The 15341-nt window shown below is 35.4% G+C and overlaps 1 protein-coding gene across 3 annotated transcripts in view; it reads right to left on the minus strand.

Annotated features, from left to right (window-relative positions):
- Positions 1–15341, minus strand: part of LOC127635363 (cohesin subunit SA-1-like) — a 28020-nt gene that overhangs the window by 11420 nt on the left and 1259 nt on the right. Inside the window, exons 2-9 of one of the 3 annotated variants that reach the window (XM_052115343.1) lie at positions 3647–3743; positions 2271–2434; positions 1989–2106; positions 1742–1879; positions 1505–1601; positions 1281–1357; positions 541–745; positions 51–202 (exon numbers count right to left, since the gene is read on the minus strand). In XM_052115343.1, the coding sequence (XP_051971303.1) occupies positions 51–202; positions 541–745; positions 1281–1357; positions 1505–1601; positions 1742–1879; positions 1989–2106; positions 2271–2299 (816 nt within the window). In that variant the 5' untranslated portion in view covers positions 2300–2434; positions 3647–3743. Of the gene's footprint in view, positions 1–50; positions 203–540; positions 746–860; positions 1242–1280; positions 1358–1504; positions 1602–1741; positions 1880–1988; positions 2107–2270; positions 2435–3646; positions 3744–15341 lie in introns of those variants that run through there. The other 2 variants (XM_052115344.1, XM_052115345.1) reach the window with 2 other exon arrangements.

Below are 15341 nucleotides of genomic sequence, written 5' to 3' on the forward strand. Positions count from 1 at the left end.
CAGATGAACAACACCAAACTTCTCTGGGGAAAAAAAGAAAGCAGCCCCACCTCCTTCCTCTTCTCAAGCAGCAATTCCAGCTTCTCATTTGCTCTTTTCCCTGCAGCCTTGTTCCGCTCTGCCTCATACTGCCTCTGAGTGTTATCCTGGTTAATGCTCAAGTTTAGAGCGACGTTCACCAGCGCCGTCATCAGCTTCATGGCTGCAGAAGACCCATGATAATGAAGTTTTTAGTAGAATTAAATTACATTTGTGTAGCACAATTTTTTTTTTAACCATTTACTCATTGCTTTTATTTTTATTTTGATCAAATACATTCATATTATTTTTATTGCTCCATGGTAAAACACAAAACATTTCATTTTCTTCTTTATATAATTTACAATATACATAGTTCAGAAGATTAAAAATTACAGGAAATATAATACAGAAAATTAACACATTTAAGAAAACTGCCTTAGAATCCCCCTAGTGTGCAAGCCAAAAGGCAACTACCTAATATTTCTGAAAAAGACTAAAAGTCAAAAGCGACTGACTGACCTGCCAGCGTGCTGGTGTGTCTGAAGGCTCGGACCTGAGAGTCTGAGAGCCCAGTGAGTAAAGAAATTACTGTGTCCATCATATACTCATCATAGATGATGCTGTACTGACACTGGCGGATCAGAACCATGATGAACTCGCAGAAGTTATATCGGAATTTCTTCCACTGTGGTCCTGTCATTGTGAGAGGGTAGTCGCCACTGTCCTGGATTGACAATGAAAAAGTTGACAAAATCGCATGAACAAAACCTTTTCTATCCAATTTTGGAATGCCCAATTCCCACTATTTACCAAGTCCTCGTAGTGGCGCGGTTACTCACCTCAATCCAGGTGGTGGAGGAAAAGACTCAGTTGCCTCTGCTTCTGAGATGGTCAATCCGCGCATCTTATCACGTGGCTCGCTGTGCATGACACCGTGGAGACTCCGCACGTGGAGGCTCATGCTACTCTCCGCGATCCATGCACAACTTACCATGCGCCCCATTGAGTAAGAGAACCACTTAAATCATGACCACAGAGAGGTTACCCCATGTGACTCTACCCTACCTAGCAACCGGGCCAATTTGGTTGCTTAGGAGACCTGGCTGGAGTCACTCAGCTCACCCTGGATTCGAACTCGCGACTCCAGGGGTGGTAGTGAGCATCAGTACTCACTGAGCTACCCAGGCCCCCCATACAAAACTGCATTATTGAAGAACTTAAAAAAAAAAACAACAAAAAAAAAAACAACAACAACAAACCTCATCAAATTCCTCTGTCATTTTTCTGATAATTTCAGCATTCTGCATGTTCCTGAACATCTCGATCCTTACAGTTCCTGTGAGTCACATGGATAAATCACATCAGTAATGTTTACCATCCAAAATATAAGACAGAAAACATATTTGAATCTGAATCCCTAAACATTTACGGATCATACATATTGATTTACAGTATCTTCATTTACAGATAAAATCCAAGTTACCTTTACATCCAGAGCAGTGAATGAAGAAGTTAATCAGATCTAGCAGTGCCATGTCTCTGTCTTGCTTGTACGATTCAATCCAGTCATCGATGACACACTGGAAAACAACAAAAATGTAATCAAATAAAAGATGGAAATGACCAAAAAAAATTACACGCACGCACACATAAATAAAACAACTAAAAACAAACAAACTCTTGATGATGTCTTTGTGTAGGGGGATGTCCTTCATTTTACCTGCATGGCACTTTTGCCTAGTTTGACAACCTCAAACAGAGTGCCAGGTTCTGTCCCCTCCCCATTCTGATAGGCCACTCCATTTGGCCTCCTGCCCACTTTATCAACTGGAGACCGTCGGGCTTTCTTACTGGCCACCTGGCAAGAAACAGCAACAGAGCACTGTGTCAAGAAGAGTGCTTGTCATCATACACGCAAGGTTAACATTAATACAAGCAGTAGATTTGATTAGGAGTGCTAGTCTTACCCCTTGTTTTCCAGGCCTGCCTCTCTTTTTCTTGCCTTTTCCTTCCCCAGAGTCATCCAGCTCACTGACACTCATGCCAAGACTCACGGTGTCGCTCTGCCCATCATTTGAAGAGTCCCTGCGCAAATCAATGCAAAAATGCATAAACACCTTTTAGAATATTTAATATTAAAGGACAAGTTTACCCAAAAAATAAAGTTGTCCAAATCAAACCTGTATTGTGCTATCAATTAAACAGTGTGGTTTGTAGGTTCCATAATTTTTCTTTAAAGTTTTACTTACTGCAATACAGGAAATTCTGAGTTGATCATTTTGGTTCTTCTGACAAAAAAGGTGACTTCTAGAAATGTATCACCCAGCAAATGCGTGAATATGTTTGAAATGGCAGCACAGGGTCCCGAGAACAATTCTTTAGTTCAGGCCCAGAATGCTCCAGACCACATAACCTGAAAATAAACAAGATATAGGATTATAAAAAAATATGCAAAAGCACACAATGCAATCAAGACAACTACCATTTAAAATATATACAAAAATCTCTACATCTCTATCACTTCAGCCTGAATAAAAAATAAGAAATGAATAAAGGAATCACTGCCATTAGGGGGCAGCCCAAGCATGTTTTTTTCTGTTGGTTTGGAAACTGCAAAAGCAGAGGCAAATACACCAACTAAAATAATTTACTTCAAGAGGAAATGGGAGATAAGATCTGAAATAGACTAGACTACATTTTACACTATTAGAGAATATGATCTATTAAAGAAAGCCATTTTGACAGTACAGCTAGATGCATCTTCAAACATGATTTGATCTTAACTAACACAAGATGGCTCTCCACCCCCATATGAGAGTTTCCACACTGTAGTAGATGTTTCAGTGGATATTGAGGATTCAAACTACTTAGGCTTTTTATAGCTTGCAACCTTGAAACAGAGCTCTTGATAAAAATAAGAATGCATGTTGGAATTCCCTACAACATAAGATTCGGTCAAAGAGGGTATTTGCAAGACATAACGGCAGCTCGCTGGTATTCTGAGTGGACATAAGTAGCAAATAAAACCCATTATGCTGCATCTGTATTGCACCCCTCCCCCATTCAGATTTCTAAAAAAATATGTCCCAGGCTGAAACCCTGGGATTCTGCTGCTGAAAACAACAATGCAGCTTCATCAACAGCTGACTGTTACTTAATCACAACAGAGACAGGCAGCATGGTGTAGATGTTCATTTGAACCAGGACTAGTCAAAAGACCGAAGACAAATAAATAGGCTACCTATTAAAAAGGAAGTTATTAAAGCAGAACTACCTCTGTTATAATACCATTCACACATACTTTTCCTCTCTGGTGAATAAGTGATGTCAGGCTACTGCATACACTTAGGGTACAGTACAGGGGGAAAACGTAATTTACACCTCAGAGATAGTGAGGAGAACCAAACTACAGGGAATACTAGAATATGAATGGAAGGCAATGTCAATGCAAGCAAAATACAATGGAGGAACTTTTAGCAGTGCACCTCAAAAAGGTAAATATTAGTATTAAAATCATTTATTTGAAATTATACTATACTTAAATGTGGACAACTAATGTAAGATCATTACAATCTATATATCTGGGGCAATGGTGGCTCAGTGGTTGAGGCTCAGGGTTACTGACCAGAAGGTTGGGGGTTCAAGCCCCAGCACCACCAAGATGCCACTGTTGGGCCCTTGAGCAAGGCACTTAACTCCAGGTTGCTCCGGGGGGATTGTCCCTGTAATAAGTGCACTGTAAGTCGCTTTGCATAAAAGCATCTGCCAAATGCATAAATGTAAATGTAAATCTATTTCCAATCTTCTGATATTTAAATGATGCATTATAGCTAATTTATGCACCACTTGCAGAAACCAAACAGATAGTAAAATAATGTCTTACAACAGATTTCCCCAAACACTTTCCCTGTCTGACATTATCTGGAAAAAAAAAAAAAAAAAAGTCCAGCCCAAACTCTATTGGTGTGCATGTAAAGTGTGTTTACATGCACACCAATAGAGAAAAAAAATATTTAAATATATATATAATATTTAATCCTAATATTTAAATATATATATAATATTTAATCCTAATATATATATATATATATATATATATATATATATATATATATATATATATATATATATATATATATATATATATATATAGGATTAAAAAGCATCAGATTATTCTCTACCTTTAATGTAAAAACATAAAAAGGTATGCACACAACATTTGTGCACTTTGGATAAGGCGGTAAGAACGCTGGAAAAAGAGGTTGACATGTAGGTCTGGATATTGATACGGATTTCCTGATTCCATTCGGAGTAAAAAGCACTCGATTAAACTTCGATTCAAAATGGATTCATAAGGGTATATTTCAGTTATAAAGTCCCTTTGAAATAATTATTTTCTAGATGCTGTTAATTATACAGGGGACCTTCTAACCAAGTACATTATGAAAATATAAAATGTACTGATTAGGGCTATATTTCATTAGTTTTCATCATTGGTCACATTTTAGCTTTTTTTATTTATTTTTATAAAATCAACAAATCCATGTATTACATGTTTAGTGTTGAATTGCATAATTTGTACTATTTACAAGTATTTACATAGATTTGTTCAACATGTGAAAACCATTAATGTCTCTTTAACAAAACCAGGATTTCTATAAAGAGCGTCTGTAATCAGCGGATGTTACATAGAGGGACTCAGATGGCTTTCTCATCCGTGCTATGCAGAAGGGGAATTAAGAGAGACAATATTCAATGACAAATAGGTTGCATTTACCCACCCCAATTTACATTCAATGCAAAATCAGGGTAATGGGTGTGCCTATTGGTTTTTGCTTAAAGGAATAGTTCATCCAAAAATTGTAATTCTAATTATTCACTTACCCTGATGGCATCCCAGATGTGTATGACTGTCATTAAAGTAATCCACATGATACCAGTCGATTGATTAATGTCTTCTGAAGCAAACCGATTGGTTGGGGTAAGAAACAAATCGATAATTAAAATATTTTTAACTTAAAATCATCGCTTCTGCCCAGCGCTGTATTTCTGTTTGCGTGAACGCACAATAGCTCTTAAGTCACTAATGCATCAACTGCTGGCAGCAAGCAATTAAAAAAAAATAATTACATTTAATTATCAATTTGTTTCTTACACCAACCAACCGATTTGCTTCAGTAAACTTTAATTGATCAACTGGAGTCATGTGGATTACATTTATGCTGCTTAAATTTGCCTTTTGGACAGTCAAATAGCCAGAAGCCTGATGGCACCCATCTACTTACATTATAAGGACCTACAGAGCTTCAACATTTTTCTAAAAATCTTAATTTGTGTTCTTCTAAAGAAAGACAGTCATCATTCACATCATGGCATCAGTGTAAGTGAATAAGATAAAGGAATTGTTCAACCAAAAATTAAATTGTATGACCATAGCTTGATAAAGGAAAGCAGTTTAAAGATGTTAACATGACCTTACATGATGTCATTTTGTGTAAAAAATTGCACATTTAAGATAATTAATACGCTCATTTCATTTTCCAGGGAAATCACTCAAGAATGACTTCTCACACAAAGTCTTGTAACATAAAAAAATTAGACACTTCACCTTTAAAAAAAATCTTAGTCACTCATAGAATCCTGCACTGCAGTTATTTTCATAACATAAACTGAAGAGATGAAAAGAACAGAGGGAGAGTTCAAGAGTTAATGTTCTCACAGAGAAGTCAAATTGCACAGAGCAATCTCTGCAAGCAAAGAATCAGTGAATATGATAATAGGTCTGAAGCCCTGCATTGAGCTGGTGAAGAAACCAGCATAGATTCATTACAGTTTTGAGACACACTATTAAAAGGTTTTCACTGTATGGGACACTGAAATAAGGCTATTCTTGGCACTTGCTTGGTGAGATGGTTTTAAATCAGACCAATTATGTCCTTTTCCCTGCATCCGATGATACTAACTGGCTACTTTCCTGTTGTGCAATGAACATATTTGTTTTGTATCACCCCAAGCTTATAGTGGAATCAGTAATGGGGGTAAATGTGTGTGTGTGTGTGGCCAATTAATGCATTCCATTCGGGTGTACCCCATTGTGCCAAAATATTACATTTTCAACATATCTTTGGGGCTATTGGGTGCATGAATGCAAAGGCAAATCTCACATGTTTAAATTAGTCTACAGGTATGTCAGTAATGCTTACTATCTATATTATACAGTGTACAATTTATTAAAAATGTGAAAAACACCTATTGTTTTTCATGCAAGTAAAGCATTAAAGCAATTAAGTAACAAAGTAGTATTGATTAATTGCCTAAATAAAGAATATGGCATGCAACAGCCCCCCACACACAATTATGTAATTCTACTAATCAAAATGAAAAAAAATAAATAAATAAATAAATATCACAATTACAATATCAAAAGGAAATAATCAACAAATATGAGTTTCATCATAATCTTGCAGCCCTAGTTTACATCATGAACAATTTGTTCAAATTCACCTAAAAAAAAAGCATCCTTCAGAACCTATGATGCTGTTTTTGATGTCTAAGAAGAACTGCATTTTGTGCTTAGTTATATAAATCAAACAGACTTTCATGTTTGTCTTTTTGCCAAAACATATCTAAAACTTGTATATAACTTTTTCCTTAAAGATTTCAAACTCTACATCATCATAATAGATAGCTTAATTATCTGGTTTAAGTGCCTCCAAAGAAAACAATGTGTTCAATAGCATAACTTGCTTACTGTGCTAACAATGTTATTGTGATATTGCAAAGTTATAAGCTACTGTACCTTCCTTGACTCTGATCAACACCGCTGAGATATGAAGCTGGCATCCACCCAAAAGTCATCCTTTATTTTCCACAGAAGATGAAAGATATTTTTGTTTGAGTGAAACTCTGTGGATTCTCCTCAGCAGAGGATTGAACGAGGATGTTCGTAACATTTTAGCTGCAATGCAACTTATTTAGGCCTACTTTTAATATTTTCAAAACACTGATGCAGTATATAAAACATTTATTGTTAAATAATGTTTCGGCCTTATCTGCACTGGTTTCAGAATGATTATGTTACATTCTATGTTATGGCAGTCTACAGTACATTCAGTTTTACAGCATGGTCCAGAAGTCTGATACCAGATTTAAAATATTGTATTGTTCAAAATGTAAATCAAACAGGCAGGTTTGTGAAAATTGACCATTGTAACTGAAAAGTGTACAAAAAGCCAGATTTCCTTGCTTCCATTGTAGAACACAAGATGCTCTTTGGAACATTATCAAATAATGCTGGGGTTACATGGATCATCAGGTTCTGCACAAATCATTAAAGCATTTAGAGACAAATAGGCCAAATAAGACTAAATAAATTAACTTTTTCAGTTCACTTACATTTAACACAAATTATTTTGCTGATATTATCATTTGTAGTGAAGCTTTTTAGATTTTGGACCCCGCTGTGCATTTCCATTTTCTTTCATATTTAGCAATCATATCGAATACTAAAGTGAGATGATTTAAGAGCACATATTCTTTATCCAGGGTGATTCAGAGTGGATTAGAGAACCTTTTACCTCTCTTCATCTGTTCATCTCATAATCACGTGCACAGAGGACAGACTGCAGTCCCTAACGATCTGTGAAACACTTTAAATAGCTTGACAATTGCCCTGAGAGAATGTGAGGAAAGAAGCAATCCTATCGCTTTGTATTTCAGACACTCAATCACTCCTCTGATTTGATAGAAAGCTCAATGTTTTATAGATTAAAATCTATTTAAAACAGATATTTTCTAGCGAGTGGTCTGCAGTCAGTGACTGAATAATATAATTGTAGGTAGCAGGTCAATGTAGAATTCAGCCTTTAGCTACGTGTCAAAAGATTTTGTGATAAATTTACCATTGTTCTTTATAGTTAACACTTTCCACTGAACCGGTTTATATATTCTTACATTGTTTAACGATGGCTAACAAGCCAAAAATGGCTTACATGCCACTCAAAGCTAATTAGAATCATCTGGTTAATGGTAAAGAAATAAAAATGTTGCTAAGATGTTCACAATGTTTTTTTAGCATGTTGATATGCAGTTAGGGCATTACCAACCTGATCTCATGAAAATTTGTACATAATTTAAGAGTTGGCCATTTCATATGGTCTCGCACAATGTTGTTCGTATAAACTGTTACGACTTAATCACGTGTAAATTCCCGGATGTGTAATGAGAGTTTCACGCACGAGGCGTTAAAGACATACTTATTAATATTATGCCCTTACCTTTAGCCTTAAAGAACACAGGGGGAGTTCAAGAGTTAATGTTAATTAATCTTATCGAAGCTTAACCAATCAGTAGTGTGTGTAAACATGATAGGAAGCTGTTGTGTGACAAAAGCAAGTAATTGTCGCGTATTAGATGGAAACGATGTCCAGCGACGTCATTGGCTGTATTGCAAGTCGTGGGAATTCAAATGAGTGCAGTCGCACGTATCTTACGAATTAGCCAAATTTAGAAAAGATGTACGAATTCTGATGATTTCACCCTGAATCATTTTCAAGTGTGTTTTTACTTAGTGGTTGCTTCCTCACCCAAGTTAAAGGAGTTGAGGCTTGTCAAATAAAAGTATTTTTCAATTAATCATGATTTTTATTTGAAAATCACAAGAGCAATCTTTTACTTTAAACAGGGCCCCACACTAAAATGTGAGAGTGGTGGAACTGGTGCCACCAAGTTCTAAGGTAGCACCAGCAGCTGATTTGATAGCACCGGTGGGGGTCAGGCATGGGTTGAGTGCTGTAAAATAAAAAATGTGAAGACCGAAACTGATTATAAAATTGATTTTATTATTGTAATACAAAATCAAGTGCAATAACCATCAACATTGCATTTTTTGACCAATCAATGCACAATTGGCAGCAAGGCATTGGTTTTGAGTTGGGATTCAGATGTAAATTTAAAGGTATTAACAACAGTAAAATCTATTAAAGGTTATCTATAATAGGTAAAAAGATAACACCTTAATTTGTATATGGCTAAATTATTCTTACAGTGAGAATGAGTACTTTTTCATCAGACTTTTGTTGATTAAACTTCACTCATCTCTTGGAAATGTGAAGGCAATCTAAACCAGTTACTTTTTACTACGATCAGGGCATTAAAATAGAACAGATTTAACATAGAAGGCAAACTATTTGGGCTGGGTATTGATACAGATTTCCTGATTTGATTCTGATTCACAAGCTCGAGTCGATTCTGATTACAATATCGATTCATACGAGTATATTTCATTTATATTGTCTTTTTTGATAACATATATAAGTATTTTCCAGTTAATGCTATTAATTATACAGAGGACCTCCTAACTAGTTTTTTTTACTAATTATATTTTATTAGTTTTTCATCATTTTGGTCATATTTTGACTTTTTAAAAAATGAACATATCCATTTATATATTATTTTTTGTTATACGTTTATTGTTTTGTCTAAATTTTGCTGCAAATGCGAGAATAGATATAGACATGAAGATTTCAATGCAGATATTCAAATGAATATTTCGATGGATTCGAAAATCTATATTTTTACCCACCCGCAAAAATTTGTTTTGTTCATAATTCACAAAGGTCCCGGCTTTAAAGCCTTTGATTCCATTTTGTACTTTAGTACAAAAGCATTCATAGTTTTAATAGTTTATCAGGTATATTTCTTCATGGTAAACATAGCATGGAACTTCCCAACCATAAGTTTAGCATTTTTGTAATGAAAAACAGTATCCTAAACAAATTAAAAAACTATAAATACACAATCTAAAAATGTAGAAACTACCATAGTTGTAACAAAATTGAATTATAAGCAGGTACTTCCGGGTCACAAGTAAATGCACCAGCCCTTCAATCCCATTTACATGCTACTTGCCAATATTATTTGCTGAGAAATGTTTTAATGCTTTTTTATAAAGAATTTGACAAAAAACAGTTGCAAATATGTATCTTTAAATACAGCTTAGCATAAGGAAAACGAGTCAGTCAGTTTGTGAGTCTTTTTGAACAATTTATTTAAAGAACCGGTTAATAGGAGTCATTTTCGACTACACTATATGCGCGGTCTCTTTTGTTCACTAAAAATGATCAGTTCATAAGAGTTATTTGTTTGTCGGAATACACTGGTTGCTCGGTCTGTTTTGATTCACTAAAAATAATTGGTTCATAGGAGTCACTTGTTTGTGAATCGTAATACACGAGTTGGTTGTTGTTGTGTTCAGCCCGAGAGGACAAACTCATGTGAAAAACGTACTTGCCATTTTTTTGCAGTATACAGTCTTTTTATCTCACCAACATTCAATTCAGACTGCAAATAGGCATTCACAACTCAGTAAATAGGTTTTCTTTTGCTGTAGATTCTGATGGGGAGCACCACTGCTGGAAAAAAGTGCAAGAAACTGCAGTTTCACATGAAGCCAAGAAGTGTAGATTCGGTTTCATTTTTGAATCTGTGCTTGAATGTAACCTCATTCGTTTGCAGCACTGGCGGACTTTGGTCAGAGTGGAAGAAACGCGATTAAAGCGTTTACATGCGTTTAAGCGAAGTACTCCACATCTTACTGTGATTTTTATTACTCTGATGATTAGCATAATTGCAATATCATAAAATCACAATATTCAGTTTACAAGAGCAACAGTTTCAAATCGCAGTGTAATCGCATGAGGGTGCATGTAAAGTAGCCAATGAGATCAGGCAGCTCAGCCTTACACATTGTTTTTCACGCTTAATGACAGCTTGACCTAGCACAACAAAATAAAGGGATTTTGAGATGGGTTTTTCACAAGTTTCAAACTACATTTAACTTGACACAGCATCCTAAAAACACAGTGCTTAGGAGTATGACTACATCTGAACATTTATTAAGCCTAAATATTATATTTATCTTTATTTAGAGGCTTTTCTCTCTAAATACTGGTATCCGATTAATGACTATAAGGAAATTCAGGAAATTAATTTGAATACAAATTTTAACTGATTATAGCCGTAATATCTTCATAATGTACCACGTTAGAAGGTTCTTTATAATTTAAAGCATTAGCTGAGAGAGAATTTATGTCATGTCAACACAATAGACATTATAACTGAAATATACCCTAATGAATCAGAATAAAATCATATTGAAATCATAACGAAATCAAATCAAGAGCATGTGAATCATAATTGAATCAAACCTTAAAGAGCCCACGTCAAGTTTCAATGATATCCTCACCTTTTTATCATCAGCACAACCTGTGAGGGATGGGTTATGTTCTGAAGTTTAATACTTTGTTCAAATCCCCTAACCCAAAGTATGAGCTTGCCTTAAGCACAATACTTGCAATACTTTTATTATTATTATTTTTATAACCTTAATTTTACCAGGTTAATCCTTTGAGATTAAAAATCTCTTTTTCAAGAGAGACCTTGCCAAAATAGCTGCATAAAACAATTCAACAATACACACAATAAAACAAGAGACAGTCGATACTGGCACAGATATAGTAAGTCTAACTACACATTAATGAACTGACACTGACCAAAGTTCTGGAATCAAACATTTCGAAAAGCGATTCACACAATGCTATTTGTACAACAGCTTGAAAAGGACTTATCCAATGCTGTAATTAAAACTATTCATCTCACATGTGAAGGGCAATATTTTTCTTATCACTTGAAGCAACCTTCATTGATCTCAGCAACAGCCAATAAAAGCCCCAATAGGAGCATGACTGACAGTGAGGGTGTTTCCATGGCAACAAGCCCTTCTGGAATACACACATGACACGCATCTAAATTGCTTGCCAAAAACACTGGCACTCAAGAGAGGGCATATAACTACAACTCAAAAGGTGAAGTCACAGTAGTTCAAGTCATACATATGGTTTTGCAAGAATTATTTCTTACTAAATCCCGTTTCAAGAATGAATGTTTTCTTGACTGTCATTAGAGGTAATTTCATAACACTTATTTCAAAATAGGGGAAACATGTTATTAAGCAGTTCCTACAACAAAAGGTTACCTTTAGTGTCAAATACAGTTAAATGAACACTAAATGCAACAAAACAAACTATATGTATACTCCTTATGAAATTCTGCCAGTGGGACAGAGCACAATACACCAACTGCAGCTGTCCTTAATATGGTTTTTCTGCCACACAGTGAAGTTCACACTACAAAGGTGAGGCATAATGAAATCCACATATTTAGGCTAAAGCTTGCCAAGGAACTGCCATGTGACAAGATCCATCAGGACAGAAACATATAACAGAAACAAGAAAAGACCAATCTTGTATGGTCACATCAGACAACACAATAGAAAACACTAGTCCATTATGAAATCAACAATTTTACATTTTGCTGACTAAGTCTCCCTTGACTACGGCAAGATGTCAAGATATAATTACAAACCACAGCCTTCATTTGATGTATTTAAAAAGTAATTAAGTTCCTGGCAACAGTATAAACAGAAACAATAAGACTAATACACATCTGTGGTAAATCCAATAACTTCCAAATATGATGCTTGCCAATATTGATAGTACTTTTTCAGGCATTACCAAAGTTCGGATGGTGTGAAGTGTGTAGACAAAATGCATATAAAATGCTAAAGTGTCAACATCTGTTTAATGTGGCTTTCTCCAAACATCATAGCCTAGAATCCCCTCAAAACCTGACCACAATAGTCTGACAACAGTCTCAGGTCAAAAGAGCAATGGGCCTGTACCTTTCTGGCTAACTTTGAACATTTGCAACATGTATCGTCTACCGCTGGTAGAGTCTTCTTTATGGGACAAATCACTTTAGCTGTACTGCTACTCACTTCTGCAAAATTAATAAATGTAAAGGCAACAAAAAAGCAATACAAACAGCATATTTTATATAAACCAAAAAAAGACTATTGAAAATGACTAGGGAATATAGCTCAGATGAGGGAGTGTTGCAGGCTAACCAACATAAGATATGCCACCTGTATAAACAAAATAACTATATATAAACAGTAAGCTATATATTACACCAAAATTTCCGATCAAGTAAAGCATGCACTTGGAGGCAAATTTCTACATCTTTTCTTGTAGCTTCTGACAGCAGTCATTTGATGCCTCACTGTCAAGAATGGCCAACTCCTTTCTATTTAAAAGTAATGATAGTGCTGAACTATCATGGTTTAAAGCTGAATCAACACTCTGAAACTGCACAAACAGTTGAATAAGGCTAGATCAGTGCTTACTCAGTGCCAACATCTCACCCATAAAAAGCAGACCAATTTAAAACAAATGAGCATGTTTAAAAGCAAGTTCTTAAAGGGGCACTCAGTCATTTTCCCCTCATTAAATAAGTATTACTCCTAAAGAAATGTACTGTAATTTTGAAACACAAGTATTAAAATCATGACCAGTCTTATGAGATGAAGACTACAGTAATATCGGTAACCTTATATCCTCATGTTTTATTCTACATGGAGAGGGTGCCCTCATGGGGGCTGCCATGTTAGCATTACATGACCAGTCGAATACTACTTGCTTAATATCAGTAACCACTCTGGTATTCGACACTTTTACTCATGTACTAAATTAATCATGGCTGAATGTGAACAGTGAATTTCTACGATGGTATCAGTAACTGAAAACTTTTGCTGCATCCACACCCCTAAGTGTCAGTGTAGATCCAAGACAACATGAACAAACACCTACTGAGTGCAACTATTAATAAGACGAACAATGTGTGTGGTCATGTAAATGCAATAAAAGGATTGTCTTTATTGGTGTAAGGTCAAAAACAGCTTCAGAAATCAACCGATCAACAAAGGTAGCCAATTAGCACGGTTTCACATTGCATGTAAACAACATCTTTACCAGCATTATTAAGATTTATCCAATGTATGCATGTGTTATGCGCATGATTCTTCACGGTTTGACATCAAAAGCAGGTAAAAACTCCACAGACTTGCCATAATATCATAATTTTCACACAGGTGCGGTGTTCACGTTCAAAACGACCAACACCGCTATTACCGCTGGTTGGACGCCAAGTGATACTATGGGGGAATTTTCATTAAGCATTAACCTGCACAATAATGCAAGGCAGCTTGATTTCAAACTTTCAACATTATTTTTTAATTAGGTTTAAAAAATTGTTAGTCAAGTGTTGTTTAACTTTTTGAAAGATGGCTTTGCAACAGTTGTGAAGGGCAACATCTCTTTGGCAATGAACCTACTGCATCCGTGCATTCTCTGTACCATGGGCTACCGGTCGGGTATTTTGTTGTCTGGGCAAATACATCACTTATTGTGGGATGTTGTGGGTTTAATGTTGGTGTTTTATTACCTTTCATCCCAGGCCCCAGTTATGCTGCTTTGGAAGGGTAATGACTTTGATTAAATATGTTTTGTTCCCTCCTAGGGCTGGGTGATATGCAAGAATTATGTTCACAATATTTTTATAATATATATATATATATATATCTCTCACAATATCCAATTACACTGTCAACCCCCCAGCTGAGGGATTGGTGAGTATTCTTGCACTGAATTTTAAATTCAATAATTAAAAAAATGAAAAACTTAAACCAAAGACATTTCTAAACGCAAACTGCTCTTCAAACGAAACGGCAATTAAAATAACTATGTGGTCAAATATTTAATAAATCATATATGACCATCTTTCCACTACTGTCACACAAGTATCCATCTATGACAACAGACATAGCATTTCTAATATATAAGATCTAAAAACAATTATAAATGTAAACATAATTAATATGATGTTAATAATCACTGAAATATATATCATGGTTCAAGGTGAACGTGTTTTTGTATTATTTTATGATTTAATCACAGATGTATGAGCTATATATAAAGTGACCCTGCAGAGTTGTGCTCACACCGAACTGCCCTGTGGAAATAATGTGAACTGAACTCGGAGCACCTCTAAGCTGAGATGGTCTGAGGTCATTTGCACCACTCATAGACGATACTATTCTTGCCAAAATAAAATCAGAAGACTGAAACAAAGAAAAAGTGAGAACCTTTTACAAACACGTGTTCCACGAGACTGCACGCCTCCGAACAAACAGCGTTTCAGACATACGCATAGATGGCTTTTCTGTCATCTGTTCTTAAAAACTTTTCTGTCATCTGTTCTCAGAGGCGTCTTACTGTTACCCACCATGCACATTAAATTTGCTACCAACTCAATTATTTTAAATCTCACGTGAATGCAGTTTTCTTGCTTTGATTTTTTAAATTATTACTGTGCATGTTTACAGGCTCAATACATCAGCATGCTAGTATATACAGTAAATAGTA

This window comes from Xyrauchen texanus, chromosome 42 (assembly GCF_025860055.1).
Source record: "Xyrauchen texanus isolate HMW12.3.18 chromosome 42, RBS_HiC_50CHRs, whole genome shotgun sequence".
NCBI classification, from domain to species: Eukaryota; Metazoa; Chordata; class Actinopteri; order Cypriniformes; family Catostomidae; genus Xyrauchen; species Xyrauchen texanus.